Here is a 19,184-nt window from a genome sequence, read left to right on the forward strand (position 1 = left end):
ATATAGTAGTGTGGTATTGCAGCGAAATTGTAAAAGCTCCTCGTGACATATTGCACCCGGACTATTTCCACACGCATAGGTGTCAACTTGTATTCTTCGAAATCTGAAATATTCCTCATATTTTCTTGATATCTTTACATTTTTACTGCAGGACCGGTTCCCAAGCGTAGGAAAGTGTACAGTTTGGTTGAAGATGCCAGAAAATTGTAATTGCGGGAAGAATCAGATAATGACAATAATTGTTTCAATATGTATATTTTTCCTTTTATTAAATCGGTTAGACGTTCGGCGTCGTGGTGTGTATCTCTCTCTTTCTTTGTGCTGTTTTTACACCGTACCATCTACCCCAAGTGTCTGCGTTAGTTTGGTTACATTTGTAAATTTGAAACTTATTCATCTCTAACTAACTGTCATTCATCTCTCAGGCTAACCTGGCACGATATACGTTCAGTGAATAGCAGCAGGATGCTCTTAAGTTGACCACCTGGCCATGTTTTCTATCAAATTCCCCAAATTTCTGGATTCTGCAGAGGATTTGACAAACCCGGATTTGAAATGGGATTTGATTTGGCATGAAAAAAGGCAAATAAGCAAGAAAGATGCTTTCACTTTGTTTTCCATAATTTTAAACGGGCATAGTACTCGAGTACAGTACGCGATCCGCCCGAAATGTTTTAAATGCAGGAACTAGAGAGGGTTCAGGATATTGCGGTTAGATGAGTTGCATGGATGTTAGTATAAGCGAGATAAAGTCCAGATTAGGTTGGGATAGTTTGTCGACAAGGAAACAACAGTTACGTTTGCAATTTTTAGATAAGGTTACTACTAATAAAATTAGTATGACAAAGGAACCTCCTCTAATTACTTGGAACCTCCATCGTACATCTCATCGAGATTGATCATCACAGGAAAATTTAGCCCAACGGATGTATAGAGCTAATTTGTTCGGGACCTGAGTACGTGTTGTTTTATATACATGTGTACCCGGGTACCCAGGAGGTACCCGGGTTCGAATCCCGGTGCCGGCTGTGCTGTCTGGGGTTTTTCCTGGGTTTTCCTCAGTCGCTTTGAGACATATGTCGGCACAGTTCCCCTAGAAGTCGGCCCAGGACGCACATTTCCCCAGGGCGTCAGTCGTGACGTTGCCCACATACGTGAGGCCGACAACGGCAAGCCCTTTCAACATCACCACCACCACATATACATGTGTGCTTTTCAGTTTTTCTTTGCTGTACTTATTGCTTACTTTTATTTGTATGTATCCACGCCACAGTAATGTCGTAAGGCGTTGTTGCGTAATAGCAGAAATAAATAAATACAGAAAAACCTGTAATTCTGGATACATATAATGATTTCATTTGCTTCTCGAAAAAGAGTTGACTTTAACCCAATTTGTTTCACCAAATTCATATCACTGGCGTGAGGTCCCTCATGATGACCCATGAGAAACATAGCGGTGATGCACAGTACCCCTGACAAATTACAAAGTGCTTCGCATGCTTCCGATACACTTTCAACGTTTCGAATATGAGCGGGCTTCCATAGCCATGACGGCTTCAACCTTCAACACAAAAACCCAACAAACTACAAAGCAGGCAAAAAGTTCCCAGTATTTCAACAACGCGAAAAAGATCGTCCGTGCAACATTCGTGTGAAAGAACAGGCCTATTAATAAACAGTACAACAAAAATAGATGAAATTGAAATAATGGCTTCATTTTTCCCGCGGAGGCAACTAGAATGCAAGGCGTCCCACACAGCAGCCAATGAGAAGTAGGAGCTACATTTTTGCGCGGAAGCACCTGCAAGAGTGAGTGACGCGGCAATGATACCCCTCAGGATCTAGCGTCTTGTCAAATTCAACCACCGCGCGTTGTCCCACGTTGGCTCAAAGGAGCAACAACACACACCGACAACGTATCCGTAGGTGGCGCTATAAGCCTATTTTTTTGCGTGTTTCTTGCTGGTATCACAATTTCGCTGTAACATAATTCTGATTAGATATATTCTAATCAGGTATCAATTACGTAACTGGAAAACACATTACGTTATAAAATGCAAAGAAGGTTACAAAGCAGGAGTGATAAAATCGGTCTTTCCTAGCAGCCTCACAAGACCGCGCCGAGTGCGCGAAAGTATCATTGCTTCATTCTCACGTCTTGTCAAGCTCAGCTTTTCAACTTGGCAGAACGGTGACAGCCTAATGTAACCAAGCGTGAAGCGATGTAAAGGGTCATCAGTGAAAGAACCGAGGGAGAGATGTTCATCTGGAAAAGCCCACCCGACAACCTCCTCCAACACATTTCTGCGTAGCCATGTGACAAGGTCCGTCCACAGAACGAACCAGCCGCAGTGAAGGACACGGTACGTATTCTGAGTAAGCTAAACACGCACGAACGCACAGTTACCATCTTGTTCATTAACAGCTTTACGTGAAAGGGAATCTTTGCGACGACGGTAGTCCGAGCTAACTGAATCCGAAAGCAGGCAGGAATGAACTAGCAGAGATAAAGAGATAAGATCTTCCCTACCCGAAAGATTAAGAATATGACAGATGGAGGTTACAGCTCCGACGCAACCATTCTTTTTCTTCCACCAGCGCAATAATTGGGCGAAAGCTAATTTATTTTGGTCAGCAGCTTGGTTACAATTTGTGTTTTAAGAAACTGAAGCCTAATGTGTCAAGTTTAACTTTTTAAAATTTATTACAGATGCCAAATCTACGCTACTTCCAGTGCCCCAGATGCCAACACAGGGCATTTACTTTGAACTCACTGCTGCGTCACCTATCCTCATCTCATGGCTGTGAGAGGAATTGGGCTTGTGATCTGGGAAAATGTGCCAGAACCTATACATCGTTGTCTCGTTTCCGAGAGCACCTACTCAAAACGCACAGTAGTGACCAACCTCAGTGCGTCGATTCTTCTAGTGTGCAACCTGATACCAACGTTGAGCATGTGGACAACATGGAGAGCAGTGATGATGATAATGCAGAAGCTATCCCTCAATCGGCTCAACAAAATGCTTCAGCTGATCTACCATCCACAAGTACTGCAAGCACAAGTACTTTGCGGCCAACCACTGAACGACAAAATCCTGTGAAAGAATTCGCAATGCTCCTATTGAAATGGAAAGAAGCAAAGAAGCTACCAGAGTCAACGCTTAACGAGATTGCAAACGACATGTTCAATTTTTTCAATGATTGTGGGCCACAGCTTTTTTCTGCACAAGGTAGTGATGTGGAACCATCTGTGAATAGTGAAATGGGGCAACTTTTGACAAAAAAAGGTCGTGAACGCTTTTGGACTGGTGCCCTTCCATATGTTGAGCCAGTCACAGTGACCTTAAATGAAGCTGGCGAAGCACGAGTAAGCTTCCAGTACGTGCCCATCTTGGAGGTGTTGAGACACTACGTCGAATGGCTTGACAATTCATTCACCAGTGACCCATGCAGGTTTGCTGACACCTTAAGCTCAGTGTTTGATGCATCAGCCTTTGCAAGCCATGAGTATTTCTGTGGGGATCGGGAAAAGTTGTGCATCCAGCTTTACACCGATGAATTTGAGGTGTGCAATCCCATCGGTGCACAAAGACAAAAACACAAGCTCATGGCTGTGTACTATACTTTGCTAAATGTACCATCACGCTTGAGAGCACAACTTTCACACATCCATTTGGCTCTCTTATGTAAAGAAAAGCACATTCAAAAGTACGGGTTTGACAGAGTACTGGAACGGCTGCACCAGGATATTGCCCACCTGGAAACTGAAGGTATCACGGTTCACAACAAAATGATTACTGGAAGCGTATTCTGCCTCTCAGGTGACAATCTCTCAAGCCATCGGATTGGTGGGTTCAAGGCAAGCTTTAACCACGGACACATTTGTCGATTTTGCATGGCTCTACATCATGAAATTCGAACAAAACACAAAGAACAGGACTTCGTGTTGCGCACTCCAGCACTCCACAAGTTCCACTTGGACATGCTTCGTGGGGGTGTTGCAACGTTGCCTCTTTATGGCCTTAAAGCACCATCTGCAGTTCACACAAAGGGATTTCATCCCACTGAACACTTGCCACCTGACGTAATGCATGACTTGCACGAAGGTGTCATACCGTTTGTGTTGCGCCACTTTATAAGATACTTCATCTCCCAGAGACTGTTCAGCCTTGATGTACTGAATGAGCGCATCTTAAATTTTGCTTATGACCAGTGTGACAAGAAAAACAAACCTGAGCCAATCTCCCAGCACTTTTTGTCTAGTGGAGGAGTAATGAGAGGTACAGCCTCACAGAGGTTTTGTCTTTTTAGGAACCTAGCATTGTACATCGGAGATTGTGTTCCGCACGAAGATGAGACATGGCAACTATATACAGCATTTCGTGAAATTGTCGATATTATAATGAGCAAGTGCATACCACGAGTGTATGTTACTTATCTGGAGCGCTGCATATTTTCTTTTCTGGAAGGTTTCACAGCACTGTTTCCACAAGTGTCCGTACCATGCAAAATGCATTATATTGTGCATTACCCGAGATTCCTCAGCATGTATGGTCCCCTTGTAGATATCTGGTGCATGCGGTTTGAAGGAAAACATCAATATTTCAAAGACATTGCAAGAAAAATTCGTAATTTCAAAAACATATCCTATTCATTGGCCAGAAGGCACCAACTCGGTCAGATGTACGTGTGGTCAAAGCAGTTCATGAGTCATGTCACCTCCACTGATGGAACAAGAGAGGTGCTACTTGAACACGTACCCGAACACATGAGAAACTATGTTTCTGACAATCGCATGGTTGTTGGCACTGTGATGTCTGTCAGAAGTGTTACGATTGATGGCCTTACAGTTTCTGCAAGCTGTGTAATCGTAAAAGAAATTCCTGAAGATGACTTGCCGGTATTTTCAGAGATCTTAGGAATATATATTGTAAATTCTGAGATTATTTTCATTGCACAGTGTTTAACCACCGTTGGATACGATAGCCACTTGCATGTCTATGTGGTAACCACCAGTCAGGAAACGACTGTTGTGGAAAATTGGAACAGCGTTTCACCTGACGTGCTGAACCTGCACAAACTCCCTGATGGCAGGCACGTTATCAATCCACGTCATGCGCTTCTGTAATGTGCCTTATTTAATCAGTCAATTCATGTTATGTGCTCTTGGATTGCCTATGTTATACCCAAAACGCACTGACGCAGGATCCACATCGCGCGCAATCGTGATTAGGCAGACATTGCGATCGTCCTGAGGTGCGGACAAAGCGAGTATCGGCGACAGAGATCAACGACGCAGACACTTGTCCCGCGCTCGCGAACATGATTACACACTTCAAGGAGGGTTGGCACAGGCGCAGTGGCTTCCTTTCACTTCTTCGTCTTCTCTCTACTCGCACTGCCGGTTCCGGGCGTTCCGGGCTGGCACGAAGGCGGTGATGGCAGCGGCCCGAACGAAGAAAACAACATTGACAAATGCTGAAACAGCTGAAACAGCATTTGCATTAATGTGAATATATTTCAAGTAGACATCCTGGACCAATGTTTTCTTTTAATTTGAAACTTCAGTGGGTATTGTGGAAAGCTGGTGCGAAGCTCTCACCAGACGGCGTCAAATGAAAACCTGGATCACGAACGTGAAGTGCGGACGGCGCAGCGCGTCCAGCGGGATTGTGTCAACCAGGATTGCGGGTCGATCCAGATTGTGTGTGACAGTGCGTTTTGGGTATTACTTCTTCACTTATGTCAAGCTTTCCTTTGCCTGAATTAATCCACGCCTCGCGGTTAATCATGCCATGTGTTTATTATTTCTTCATGTTGTGCGTTCTTTCAGTGTTTCATACGTAATTTTAATGCGCTCATGTATAATGTTCCCCATTTATGTTAGCAGTATTCGATCTGCTTTCAGTGAACAAAATAAATGTGTGTTCAACATTCAAATACACCTTAGAATACACCCTGTATCGCACCCTCACCGAAATTTTTCAGAAAAGGGTGTAATACACCATTCTTACACCCTCAAGAGCTCTGAAACAGATTCTTGGGGTGTAAAAAGGGTGTATTGCTGCTGTGTACAGCCATTCTACACCCATTTTACACCTTTAGGGGTGTGAAAAGATTTAGAGTGTACCTTCGACGTCCATATTGAAGATCGCTTTCCGGACGGATGCCGGCGCTCTCACAGACTCACAAACAACAGAACTTCCGGTCCGGGCGCCCAATGAAACGTGGCCCTCGTGACTTCGTCACGCACACGGAAATTGGCGGATGTCCACTGCAAAGAGGCTAGATTTCGGCCCCGATTGCGCGAGTTGAGGGGGAAAAGCGAAGCCGGTTTTCAGCTCCCTGTTTGGCAAACTTTGCCTCCGCGCACAGCCAAAATATTTCGCGTGTGGCTTGGAGGCATATTATACCTTCGTAATAGATGCAAACGAAATATTTGCCGAACTTCTGGTCAGAGTCCCTTTAAATCTGCAACACTTGTACCAACAGGCAGACCACAGACATTACCAGTACAGTACAGTACTACATTACAGTACCAGACATTCACCCTTCAAGGCACGTACGCTATGTATATTGTGTCTATACTAACGGCAAGGCCGAGGGGCTTAAGGCGTCCCGCTTGTTGGTGGTAGCCAAGGTCGTGCTGAAGACCGGAAGGTGGTGGGTTCGAATCCTACCACCGGCTGTGCTGTCTGAGGCTTCCCCTACGTTTTTCAAAGACTTTCCAGATGAATGTCAGCACAGTTCCTCCTGAAGTCGGCAAAGGGCGCATACAGCACCCTGTCCCCCCTACCTTCCTCCTGTCCCCTCTCCACTTGTCCACGTCTCTACGCCGCTCATAGCCACAGCTGCTTCGCGGCGTTAACACTGTAGTTAAAAAGCATATATTGTGTCTGCGAGACGTACCCGATGACAATTTGTGTTCCTCCGCAGAACTTTCAATCGCGGGAACGTCGGCTCTGTCTCTCGACATCGCCTCTCTTTTTTGGCTTGGTTCTTCCTTAGTGAAGGTGCATCCTTAATGTTCTGCAACTCCTCCTAACTCTGTTACTGAAAAAGAAAGACACATAGTATTGTTCGTGTGCTACAACTTCGTGACATTTACAAGCGCACTCATAAAATAGAACGTCACTGCATGGCGCGCTGAAGGCCAACCGTTGTACAGAATTATGTCATTCCTGATTAGTAGAAAGCCCGCGCTCTTTTGTGACAAGAAACGTTAGTGCATAAGTGTCACAAAAAGGCATACGCCTCTCGTTTTGAAGAATTTTTGGAGGAGAGAACGAGGCCACTCGGAAAGACGGTCGGCTAAGATCGTGACAGACATGTATCCGCAGAATTAATGAATCAATGGAAGCGTGAACGACAGTAAGCGATCCACCACTCACCCACGCCCGAGAGACAAAAGCAAAGAGAATGTATCGATTCCGTTGACACACTTAATTGTCCCATTGAAACATTGCAGTTTGGCTGTGCAAGCGTCGGTTTGGTGAGTTTCTGTCATGCTAGTTGTCCAAGTCGCGCAAAGAGATATATACAGGGTGTCCCAGAAAATATGTCATTGAATTATAATAATAAAAAACTACAACACCTAGAATCATGCGGTCAACAGCATTTGTTCTTAGTAGGTGTTTGCCACCTCCTGATGTGAATGTCATGTATCGTAAGTTCAATTATGCAAATTTTTTTAACTGAAGCCCAGCAAACCATATATATCCAGAAAATGTCTACAGGATATCCTATTTCGGACGTTGGGATATCCCACGGACTTTGCCACAGAGCCCATTTACATCCCCGAGACATTCTGTGGGCTGGCACTTCTTTGTCATTTGTAGATCCTGCGAATATCCCGGGAACGTCTTTTTAGGATATATGGACGTATGTAGGACATCATGCAAGCTGGTCCAAACATGCACTTGCTTTTAGTTGATACGTATCTGACATGACAGCACCACTCCGATATGTATGTAAATATATATGTATTTGCATACGTATTATGTAAAGTGTTAATTTTTACGTATTGCGTAGTAATAAATGCTTCGAACATCAACAACAGGTCAAAAATTCAGGGAATGTAGTGCGCCCCGCCAGCGTTCGACCAAACTCTGACGCACGGTCCACCAAGGCTGACCATGTTACCACACGTCCTTCCACCCTAAAAAGAACAGGCTCCCTTTTTGTCCCCTCCACCGCGTACGCGCATTTGAAGGGAGCATTCACAAGAGTTTATGCTGACAAAATGCTCAGAGCTTATACTGAAATAAAGGTCGTTGGGGCAAGTTTGTTACGTATTTGGGCCGTGATACACCTGTAACGGTGAGGAGGTGCTTCTTTGCAATTAACCCGTGAATCTGCAGAGATATGGTATAACCAATAATGTTTCTCACATTCCTTCATGCCCGATACTGTGTTTTTAATTCAAGCTATTGTCTATAATGGAATTAGCTGCTGAGTGGAGCTATAAAAGTGATCAAATTCCACTGTTGCTTGACGATCGTTACGAATATAGTAAATACTTTCACGGCTAGCAGCACGCGAACGATAGAAGTATATAACGATTTTGCTTGTTCACCCCATCCAATTAACGTTTACAGAAGTTTTTGCTTGCTCTCAGCAGAACAAAAATGTGGCTGTCGGAACAAGATGTCATAAACTTCACGTTTATTCGCATATCTCCAGTCAACGTCCTGGCGACGTTCCTGTGACGTTCAACCAGTGCCCAAAATCTCGTGTACTGGATCTTTCATGGGTATCCGAGGGATCTCCAGGCTTTTCCTCCATTCAAATGTCCAAAGCGAGATATCCTGCAGAGGTACCTAGGACATGTGTGATTTACTCGATAAAATAGAAACGCGAATGCCGTTCTGGAACATCCCACAGATATTGGATGGACGTCCAGATATTCAGGACGTTCATGACCTTGTAAGGATGTCCTAGGGATAATAGTGGTTTACTGGGAATGAGAAATTTGCCAAGGAATGGTCACTTACCCCACCAATGTGTAGAGCGTGTATAATTTACTCAAACTAATGATATTTGAGAGGGATATTCAGGAGCTGCCCCGTCGGAAAAAATAGCCGAACAGCATGCTGTACGGAGCTCCTAGAGGATAGCGCACGATGAATATTCCAGCGCAATCGAAGGGAGGTTGGAAATCAGGCCCCTCACCGGCATCGCAGAAAGAGGTAACACAGGCATGGCTTATCGCGTCCGGCTTTGACTGGGATCTTGCTCTCCCTCACCCAATTTCAAGAACTGTCACTTTTTCTACTATCACACTGTGGGCTGAGTTTGGAACCTCCTTTCGCCGGACTGACAGTCGTAGCGCATTATGGTCCGGTGCTCCAAAAAGCATGATGTTCGGCTACTTTTTCCGATGGGATAGCTCGTGAATATCACTGTCAACTATCATGAATTCGAGTGAATACGGCACGCTCTTCATTTTGGTAGGGTAAAAGGTGACCTGTACTCGGCAAATTTGCGAGTTCAGTTCGCAAATATTTACATAGTTAAACTTACGTTACACGACATTCACATCAGGGGCTGGCAAAAACCTAGCAAGAAAAAATGCCATTGACCGCATGATTCTAGGTGGCGTAGTTTTTTTTATTATAATTCAACACTCTGTGACACCCTGTATGTTACCCATATGATGTCTTAAAACCTTCGCCCTCTAATTACAGCAAAACTGAGTGAGCGCGCATGTAAAGCTTACACTGCATCTTGGTCTATCAGTTGGCAGTGGTGTCTGGGCCTGCGCGAACAACCTGCCAACATAGTGGGCAAACAAGCTGTGTCCGATGCGTAATACCTTGCAGATCGCTAGGGTACAGACCTAAACTGTTTCATCTTTGTGTTATAAAATACTTGTCTGTATTACCTTGCTCTTGCAAAGCCCTCCACTCAGTCAGAAGACAAAACAGAACACACCTTCTCGCACACTCTGAGGACACTCTTCTTCTTCAACCTTTCTAATCCACATTAGAAAATCAATCATTTTTGATCTAGGACCGAGGCATTGTCGGCAAGTGTATCGCAGTGCTGCCACTGTCCGTGTTATAGGCAGAACGTACCCGTGTGAGTGCTTCTTGTGGCTCATGAACCTCAACAAGATATACAGACACAGCAAACTGCCCTTCGCTTGCACTTTGGTAGACTACCACAGCAGTAATTATCATACAAAGTTAAATACGTAGGGTAAGGTGCGGCAAGATGAGACAGAGATTTGCAATTCAATGTGATTTTTTTTTCGTGTTTTTCAAAGAAAAAACTTCTGAGCTTCTGACCTGTAAATGCAGAACGGACGTAGCCAGTCTAAAATAAATACGGAACAATAAATTCAAAAATGCATCTTGTCTTATCCTGCCCCAACCCCCGGGGAAAGATGAGAGATCGCGTGAGGCAAGATGAGACACGCTGTGGTAATGAACCATGCAAACTAGTTTTTGCAATCTAAGGAGACAAAGTAAAGCCCGTGGGCCCCTACACAACCCCCATGAGCCTACCACCCACATGATGTGTAATAAAACCCCGTGCTATTTTGCTCCACCGTCCTTTGCAAACAAGGCACCGCAAGTCTGATATGTCGGTGGTCGCTTGCTTTTGCGTGCACTTCTGCTTTGCTGAAACAGGAAAATTTGCCGGAAAATTCTAGGCAACATGCAAAAATGAAGTATTTGAGGAACAAGCATAAAGCCACCAAATAGTTGACTTGTTCGTTTCGAAATTGCATTAAATTTAAATCGCACTAAATTTAAATTACATTAAATTGTCGCGTCGTGCCACGTGCATATCATCGTATGCATTAACTCTTCTGTTCAGCACCGAATACCCATATTTTGCATATACCCATATTTTGCATATACCAAGAGTACCCATATTTTGCATATACCCATATTTTGCATATACCAAGAGTACCCATATTTTGCATATATTTAGATGAATGAACAAAGAAATAGGATGTTGACTTCCGCTGACAGAATAAGCCTGCGAAACGCTGCTGCACAGCTGACAAGAAAAAGGACTACAGAAAATCGCGTCTTTTTGCGGGTCTTTACATTACAGACAGAAGTAACCCTTTTCCCTCTCTCTCTCTTCAATGCAAATACCAATCCGGACAATTCTCACGTGCAATAAAGCGTACATGCAGAGCCACCTATGAGTAAAGTTTCAAGCGTATGTCTCCGAGTCATAAACTTCTTAGCGCCCACAGTTCCCGTGGCGCCATCTACCGTCCGAGCTTGTTTTGGCACAGAGACCAAGAATTTCTGAGTAGTTAGCCCACTAATGCTATCGCATTAATAGTATCTGCTCTGTGCCGTCGTTTTTCGTCCGGAAACGTTACAGCGAAAGCACTTTTACCCACAGAACAGGACAGAAACTGATATTCCCAACTGTCGGTCATAATTGAACCTCTGTATGCAATAAGGAGATAAGTCGACTTCTTCTCTTTTTACTATTTTTGTTGCAATGACATCTACATACCAGTATGCACCTGCCAATGAAAACTTAGGACCTTATTGCGATTTGTTGGCCCGCTACAGCATGGTAAAAAACAGGAAATACATGTGTGTCAATGGGACGGACAATCATATCAGGCCCCTTTCCTCACTTTGAGATTTTTCGACTTATCCCCTTATTGCATACAGAGGTTCAATTCATACCCATTCACACAGGAAGGTCCCGCAGCTGTAATAAACCCATCGGCCCGGGCTTGAACAAGACCACGACCGCCATCGTTCGAGGCTTCTACCCTTGACGTTACATCCCTCGGCACGGTAAGGAACGCCTTTGTTGGTGGTGATTCTAACGAAAGAGCCCACCGTCGTTGCCTTGGAACTGAGGCTTGGGCCCTATTGACGCCACTCACCAAACATCAGCAAACACGGATGTCCTCAGCGCATGAGGGAAAAGCTGTTGAGTGGAGCAAATACAAGGGGCGTATTCTGACGATGATTCGGTACAGAGAGCCTCACAGCGACAACCCCATGTAGTTCAGACACAATGTAGACAAAAAGTAGCGCGGTGCAAAAATAGCGTGCGGTACCTCTTCTGGGCGCCATGTGTCGCGGAGGCAGAAGCAGATCTAGTGGAGACATCATAATCACCATCGCAATAGGCTTACATCCGTTACATGTTCTGGGACGCGGGCCCAACACCAGACCACCCACGGCAACCAGATGTTTCAGTGAGCGAACCATATAATGGGTAACGTCACAGGAATCGTTAGAATGAAGGAGTACACGGAATCAGCTACGCAACAGGGCCTCAACAGTCGCCCTTCTTCGACACGCACTGTGGCTATTCCAGAAGAGAGGAGATGTGACCTTGCACACGGAGATCGCGCGGTGTCTCCGGTGCAGATGGTGCTCAGCGAGCAACAGCTGAGACAGAATGTGGAGGAGGATCTCAAGCCATCCACGAATGCGGTTCTCAGAGATAGTACACCACTCCAAAATTGCGCTTTCGAAGAGTACACCGCTTTGAACGACAGCCCACACACTTCTCATCCTATGGCCTTGCCTCAGGTATGGTTGCTGGTGATTGTGATAATGTGATTATTGCAAATGTTTTGCAAGAGTCACAAGATAGTGCCCAGTCAGCACAATGTACTGAAAGACGAGTGCAATAGGGGTGGACGGGTAGGTGGAAGGCCTTGAACACACTCGTGAAACTAAAGAACATTGATAAGAAACATACCGTCCACCCCTATTGCACTCGACTTTCAGTGCATTGTGCTGCTTGGGTGGATGCAAGTGGATGCAAGATACTGCAAGATCTCCTCCAATACAGAGCTTCGAAAAGAAACGAAAGTCTACCCAAAATGAGAATGATAGATACAGTGGGTGTTTTTTTTTCTTTTTCATCTTTTTTTGTATTCGCTAGGTTTTTACAGAAAAAAATAAAAAGGAAAAACTAGCAGAGCGAAATAGATGCCATTTTTGCAGTTCAGTTATGTGGCCACGCGAACATTCTCTCGCGGAAAGTATGTAACTACAAGATGAGTAATTAATTAATTAATTAATTAACTCTTTACTTAGGAGATTTCGCGCAAAAGCGATGTAGCAGAACGGGAAATATTCGTCGTTCTGTTATATCTCTCGTTCTGTTAACTCGCTTTTGTAATTAGTGACCTTGTAGTTGCATACTTTCTTCGAGCGAAGTTCGCCTAGCCATATAACTCAACTGCAAGAACGGCAACTATTTTGCTCTGCTAGTTCTTTTTTATATAAAAAAAATTCTGTGACGAATGAGAATCACCCTGTATATTTTACCATAGCTTTGTAGGAAATCAAGAGCGGAATATTGCAAACAAAAGCCGCGCTGGCCTTGATAAAGCCTTGGTAGGCGATGTGTCGCTAACTCACCGAGAAAGGGAGAGAAGTTGAATATGCGATATTAGGTTCCATGAGCACGATTTTCTCGTGTAAGGGACAAAAGGAAGCAACGGAAGAATAAAATTCTAACAGCCGAGTTGTACAGTAATAAGGGAACCTAGACAAAGTTCTAAAGAGGAACAGAACAGCGAAGCCCGCTTGGGGAGGCTTCTGTATGTGCTACGCCAGCACAAATGGCTTCCTCCGTCGTGTGTGGACACAACCAGAAGCAATTCGGGATTTGACTCTTTGCATTCTTTCTTCCGAATGCAGCCGCGTACGTATAGCTAGAGCCACCGAGTACCGACTACAGCGGCCCGACGTTGAAACCTTCACCTCCGTTTCTTACTAATTAACTCATGTACCTTACAATGTGCTCTTGAATTCACATTCACAGCAACTGCTTGGTGCTCATACTCAAAAGAAACTAGGAATGATCCCTTCGTTCCGCTTCATTTCCCGCAGTCTACGTCAGAGCTGGAAAGGAACCAGAGCCGTGCGCAGACATCCCACACGCATAACGATGGTAGTGGATGTTCTCTCCTGGCACGGAGTCTCCTCATTTCTCTGGGCGCACTCGCAGGAGCCTCCACTATCGTGGGTATAATATCGTGGCATCTCTTCAAAGAATCCCGGAGTGTGGAACTATCTCCCAACGACTCGTCACTGCTGATATTGTTGCTGAACGGGTCGGCATTCCCCCACCGCAACGACCTGCGAATGTACTTGGACGATGACAACGGCACCTGGGCACCTATTGGTCTGACGTAGGGACCCGTAATGAAGCACCATCAAAAGAAGATCGTCTTCTGCAAGACATAAGCGCGCTATACCTTTTTGTTTCGTTTTGGATTTTATAGTATCACTCCTATTATTGTGGACCAATACAACAATTGAGCGATAGCATATGGGGCGTTCAGTATGGCCGACAACTGGTTTTCCTCAATTTCGCGTTCTCCAACAGTAAAACATTTAAAACAACTTTGTGAAAAATGTCACCATGTCTACGACCACACTGGCGGTGCTACTTCATCGTCTTCCCCGGTCTGCGATCTCCGCAGAAGTGGAAAATTTCTGTGCTCCGCACTTAATTACCGCTTTTGACGGGCACTCCCCACTACCTTTCTGCAATGAAACCGTATGCGTTTTAGCTTCTCTCAGAATGAATTTTTGTATGATCTCACGTGGTTTGGGCGTTAAAATCCCTGTGTAGTATGGACGTCTACGTCGCAGGTGTATGTCATAAACGTTCTGGATGAACTTCTGTGCACGGAGCTTTTTAGGTTTTAAAAATAAAAAACGAGAAAAACTAAAAATCCGAAAGATCAAAGAAATCAGACACCAAGATGAGCAGTGTACGCGAACTGAGCGTCCACCGCGTGAAAAACGATGGAGCTCATATGAAATGCCTCCCTTCGTATGGCGATATTAGTACGTGTAAAATCGCAACACAAAACTCAACATACTTGTGTCTTGCTTTTGTAGGATGTCTCGGGCCAAAGAAATCCCACGCACGCCAAAACCGGAGCACATCCGTTTAGCGAGCCTCGTTTCAGATGCTTCTTCTCAGAGAGCGCCTTTTTTGGAGAACAACGTTTTCAGGAAAACGGCGACGCGTTGCGTTTTAGTAGTTACCATTTAGAGATGGGGCGTTGTTAGCGAAGTGGCCTAAGCTAACGCGATGGTTTCGGTTTCGTTTCTGTAGCCTTCCCCGTGTTGAGACACGTAAGAAAGTATAACTGAAGGTGTCCCAGTTTTCCAGGTTCACTAAACGATTCTGTGTGACACGTGTTATACGTTCTACCAGCCCATCACTGTTTTCTTTTTCGGAGCGGTCGTCTCACGACCTGTCATCTGGTGCATCCCACCAAATTGCAGAATGACATGGTTTACACAAACAGTACACATGCATGGCGTTTTCTTTCGAAAAACACGCGCTGTACATAGACGCGCTACAATTTCTTATCGCGCGACTATAGTGTATTTATATTCCCAGCTTTTCGGATGGACGCCTTAATTAGAAATGCGCACGCGCCGTAAGAGGAACTCAAAAGAACAAAAATTGAAAAAGGTTAATTTTTTTTCTCGTTCTGTCTCAAAGGTTTGATGTCGCAATACATGTGCATTTTCATTCACTAGTGAGGCTAATTCACAAAAAAAAAAATCAATAAGGCTTTCCAGAGGCGTAGCAAGTAGGGTTGCCACCTTTCGGAGTCAAAAATACCGGCTGACGGAGATGAGGTGGAATAGAGAGAAAGAAGGAGAGGCTCGTGGGAAAGGGAAAGTGGGTGAGGAACGTTCTTTCTGGCTCGACACAATCACTAAGATATTTGCATAACCACTAATCTTGTCCCCTCCGAACACAAGACGTAATGAATAACAATGATAATAATAATAACAATGAATAATCATAATAATGAACTAAGAAAAGGACCGGTGACTGCGGAGTTGGGTCTGTGCTCCAGATTTATTCAAGCTGCAGTGGAATGTTGAAGGGAAAACCCCGTAAAAGCCCTTATGAAAGGTCTTGAGCCACAAATACCGGCAAAAGGCTGCCGGTATCAGCTTCCTACGGGCAAGCGGCATAGCGCGCAAAAAACCGGCCGTGCCGGTATAATACCGGCCTGGTGGCAACCCTAGCTACGGCAGACGAGGACAATACGGAAAGGACGGAAGGGGCACCACACCGCCCTTTTCCCTATTGTACTCGTCTGCCGTAGCTCCATCGCGTCTAAAATGTCATACCACGGCCACTTGCGCGCGCGTCGTCGCTGTGGCCGTGGTCATACCAACCCCACACTGCGTTGTTAGTCAACGACATTTGTTTGTGGGATAAAGTTACACTGGCACAACTACGTGGGGGCTTGAGTGTCTGCTCCACTGCCCTGTTGTGCTGCGGCAACCGGGTCAACGTGACACATGGCCACAGGACGAACGACCGAGGAAAAACAACGAGAATGCGCACGCGTTGATATTACTTCGGTTGTTGTATCTCATGTCCCATTGTAAGAGAGAATCACAGGGGAACGCAACAAAGCTGTTGTTCAGAGCTTGGCTTTTGAGTGTCTCTTTGCTTGTATTTCTGACATTCTTGCAAGGTTTCCACGGAGTAACATATTGACTTTGGATCGAAATAACTGTTGTGGACAGAACTAAAAATCGTAGCATCCTGTTTTTGCCCTTAGTAAGCAATGCGTGCGTGTACAATGAACGCTTGCGGCATTTCGTACAACAGCTGTTTCGTTACAATCTTTTCGCTACGCGACAGACAAGCAGCCCTGCTGTCAAATGGCATATAGAACTGTATTCGTTATTATTATAATACTTATCACAATGAAACTGCAATTATCACAATAGGCTCGAATCATAACAATTGCGCCCTTCGCTGCGCATGACGAATCAACTTCGGTCTCCCAGTGCCGCTGACAACTTCTATGACAGCGAAGCCTGTTAGGGGCGGAAAGCATGCTGTTACAAAACAATTGTCAGTGCTAGGCGTGAATACTATTGCCCAGAGAGAAAAGGATATAAGCCAATCCCCTTCCCCAGAGAAAGCGCGTCTTTGCCTTGTTCTTTTTCTTTCCAACTAGTTTCTTTGTTTTCTACATGTGGGGGAACTGAAGGAAGAACCGGAGTATGGAAGGAGGGGGCACAACGGTAAATGTTTATTATGTAGGCAAGGGGAAGAAGTGCTGTCGCATCCGTTTTGCTACGAGGAATTTTTGTCGCACGATAACAATCTTGCAACGTAAATGGAATTTCTTGAATTGAACTCTGAAGTATGTAGACGGATCCTCCGTTTACTCGCAAGTACAACGATCGCCTCACAGGTAACTGTGGGCAATCAGTGCCGCGTAACGCGACGGAGACGACTGAAATAAACTAGTGACATTGACGACATTTCGTGGCGAAAGATCACACCTCTCGTCATCTCACAAAGCGATAACACGAATCGCAGCCAAACAGAAAAAAAAAAGTAAAAGTTATAATCACCTTTGATGGCAATTTGTCACGGCCGCTACTATGCGGAATACGGACAGGTTACATAGCGTACAATCGCCGACTTCCCTATTTTACTTCGCTTATGCCTAGGGTTGCCACCTTTCGTAGTGAAAAATACCGGCTGAGGGAGAGGAAGTGGAATAGAGGGAACGGAGAAAATGTTCGCGGAAAAGGGAAAGTAAGTGAGGGGTGGACAGTATACAGAGAGAGATAGAGAGAGAGAGAGAGAGAGAGAAAGAACGAGCGTACTGGCTCAAGACAACAATGATAATAATAATGAATAACTAAGAAAACGACTGGTGACTACGGAGTTGGGTCTGTGCTCCAGATTTATTCAAGCTGCAGTGGAATACTGAAAGGAAAACCCCGTAAAAGTCCCTATGAAAGGTGTTGAGCCACAAATACCGGCAAAAGGCTGCCGGTATCACCTTCCTACCGGCAACCGGCAGAGAGAGCAAATAACCGGCCGTGCCGGTATAATACCGGCCTGGTGGCAACCCTAGTAGCAAGAGGGTGTTTCGGGGATTCAGACACCCCCAAACTCGTTTGGTAGTGCATTTGGGAGAGGGAACAAAGATACGTCCTCCTTCCCCATGTAATGTCCCCATATAGCACCCCGTCCGAATTATTTTTCTGGCTACGGCACCGGAAGCTTAATTTTGGATACTTACTGTAGTCCTCTCAGCTGGGAATACAAATACGTTATCCTTTGGTCGAAGTGGCGCGTCCTGACAGCTTCCACTCCATCGAGGCACTGAGAAAAGAGCAACAAGAAACTGAAATTTTGATTGAGTCCTATTGTGGCGGGGCGTGGAGGTGACGACTCAGAGGTTGGACAGGATGGACACGAGGAAAAGAGGAGATGCGCTGCATCATATATTCAGCAGACGAAACCAAATGAGCACGAGAGAATGTTTGCGCACCGTTGCACATTGCACATCACTTGAAATAAATGCTCTTACGGAAATCGTCCTAAAACCTTTACGTTCAAACACACAGAATACACTCGTATAGGCACTGTTCGGTAAATGATGATGCAAATAAAACAAATACAAGACAAACGCGCAAACACACAGCCCTTATTTTATAGTTGAACACTGACTGTTGGTTCGAGCACTACATGTTGAAACCAAAACTTGATTTGCGAAAACGGTGTTCTCTAAGACGCGCACCCTATTATCTAAAACGTAGTTAGACAAAACGCGCCTTCATTTAGACGAAACGTCATTCGGTTAAAGTGGAACCTCTTCTCTAAAACGTTATTCTTCTTCTAAACGGACTTCTTCTATAGTCCGTCAGGCTTCTTCGTCCCACTGCGAGCGCCTCAAACCCCCACATTTACAGAGTGCTTGCACATAGAATGTCGACTGTTCCTGATCGCCTTATCCGCAAGAAGCTCTTCATTCCGCCGTCAGCACCTCTTGTACACTTTTATGTTCAAAGGCACCATGAAGAGACCCCAAACACCTCTGCAAGCATATGTAAGGCATTCTTAGCCGCTAATCCATTCACAATGTGGAATATGATCCCAACATTGGTTAGAATAACGAAAATATTAACTAAAAACTACGAGCAAAAAGAGCGACTGCTTCGACGCCACCCGCACTGCCGGCACGACGCAGAAACTGTTTATGACGTCAAAAGCAGGCGCCCATGGCCACCGGCGGGTTAGCTTGGTGCAACCTTGGAGTGATGAAAGGATGCAAATCACGTCAGTGCGCTTGCAGGGAGTGTTTCTAGCGACCGCTCAGCGGTTTTTCTTGAGCATGAACTGCGTCCATTGCACTGCATTGTAATACGGCA

At 45.0% G+C, this 19,184-nt stretch overlaps 3 protein-coding genes across 5 annotated transcripts in view; 2 read left to right on the forward strand and 1 right to left on the reverse strand.

The window, feature by feature from the left end:
- Positions 1–9,943, reverse strand: part of LOC135383079 (sodium-coupled neutral amino acid transporter 7-like) — an 84,217-nt gene extending 74,274 nt beyond the window's left edge. For all 3 annotated transcript variants that reach the window (XM_064612701.1, XM_064612699.1, XM_064612700.1), the window contains exons 1-2: positions 9,884–9,943; positions 6,910–7,053 (exon numbers count right to left, since the gene is read on the reverse strand). In XM_064612701.1, the coding sequence (XP_064468771.1) occupies positions 6,910–6,976 (67 nt within the window). In that variant the 5' untranslated portion in view covers positions 6,977–7,053; positions 9,884–9,943. The remainder of the gene's footprint in view (positions 1–6,909; positions 7,054–9,883) is intronic.
- On the forward strand, positions 1,876–6,757 carry LOC135386400 (uncharacterized). The gene is made up of 4 exons (XM_064616316.1): positions 1,876–2,363; positions 2,711–4,270; positions 4,961–5,094; positions 6,493–6,757. The coding sequence occupies exons 2-4, from the start codon at positions 2,711–2,713 to the stop codon at positions 6,755–6,757; spliced, it is 1,959 nt and encodes a 652-aa protein (XP_064472386.1). The 5' UTR covers positions 1,876–2,363.
- Positions 9,944–12,117: 2,174 nt separating the features above from the next.
- LOC135383080 (uncharacterized) lies at positions 12,118–14,287 on the forward strand. The gene is made up of 2 exons (XM_064612703.1): positions 12,118–12,530; positions 13,845–14,287. Exons 1-2 carry the CDS (start codon positions 12,207–12,209, stop codon positions 14,148–14,150), a joined length of 630 nt encoding a protein of 209 aa, XP_064468773.1. The 5' UTR covers positions 12,118–12,206; the 3' UTR covers positions 14,151–14,287.
- The last annotated feature ends 4,897 nt before the right edge of the window (positions 14,288–19,184 follow it).

The sequence above is a fragment of the Ornithodoros turicata genome, chromosome 2 (genome assembly GCF_037126465.1).
Source record: "Ornithodoros turicata isolate Travis chromosome 2, ASM3712646v1, whole genome shotgun sequence".
Classification (NCBI taxonomy): Eukaryota; Metazoa; Arthropoda; class Arachnida; order Ixodida; family Argasidae; genus Ornithodoros; species Ornithodoros turicata.

Coding starts and splice junctions, on each gene's coding strand:
- LOC135383080 (XM_064612703.1), top strand. CDS start 12,207: ATGGGTAACGTCACAGGAATCGTTAGAATGAAGGAGTACACGGAATCA. Junction 12,531..13,844: donor ATCCTATGGCCTTGCCTCAG/GTATGGTTGCTG, acceptor CATTTCCCGCAG/TCTACGTCAGAGCTGGAAAG.
- LOC135386400 (XM_064616316.1), top strand. CDS start 2,711: ATGCCAAATCTACGCTACTTCCAGTGCCCCAGATGCCAACACAGGGCA. Junction 4,271..4,960: donor ACTTTTTGTCTAGTGGAGGA/GTAATGAGAGGT, acceptor TTCATTGCACAG/TGTTTAACCACCGTTGGATA. Junction 5,095..6,492: donor CACAAACTCCCTGATGGCAG/GCACGTTATCAA, acceptor TTGTACCAACAG/GCAGACCACAGACATTACCA.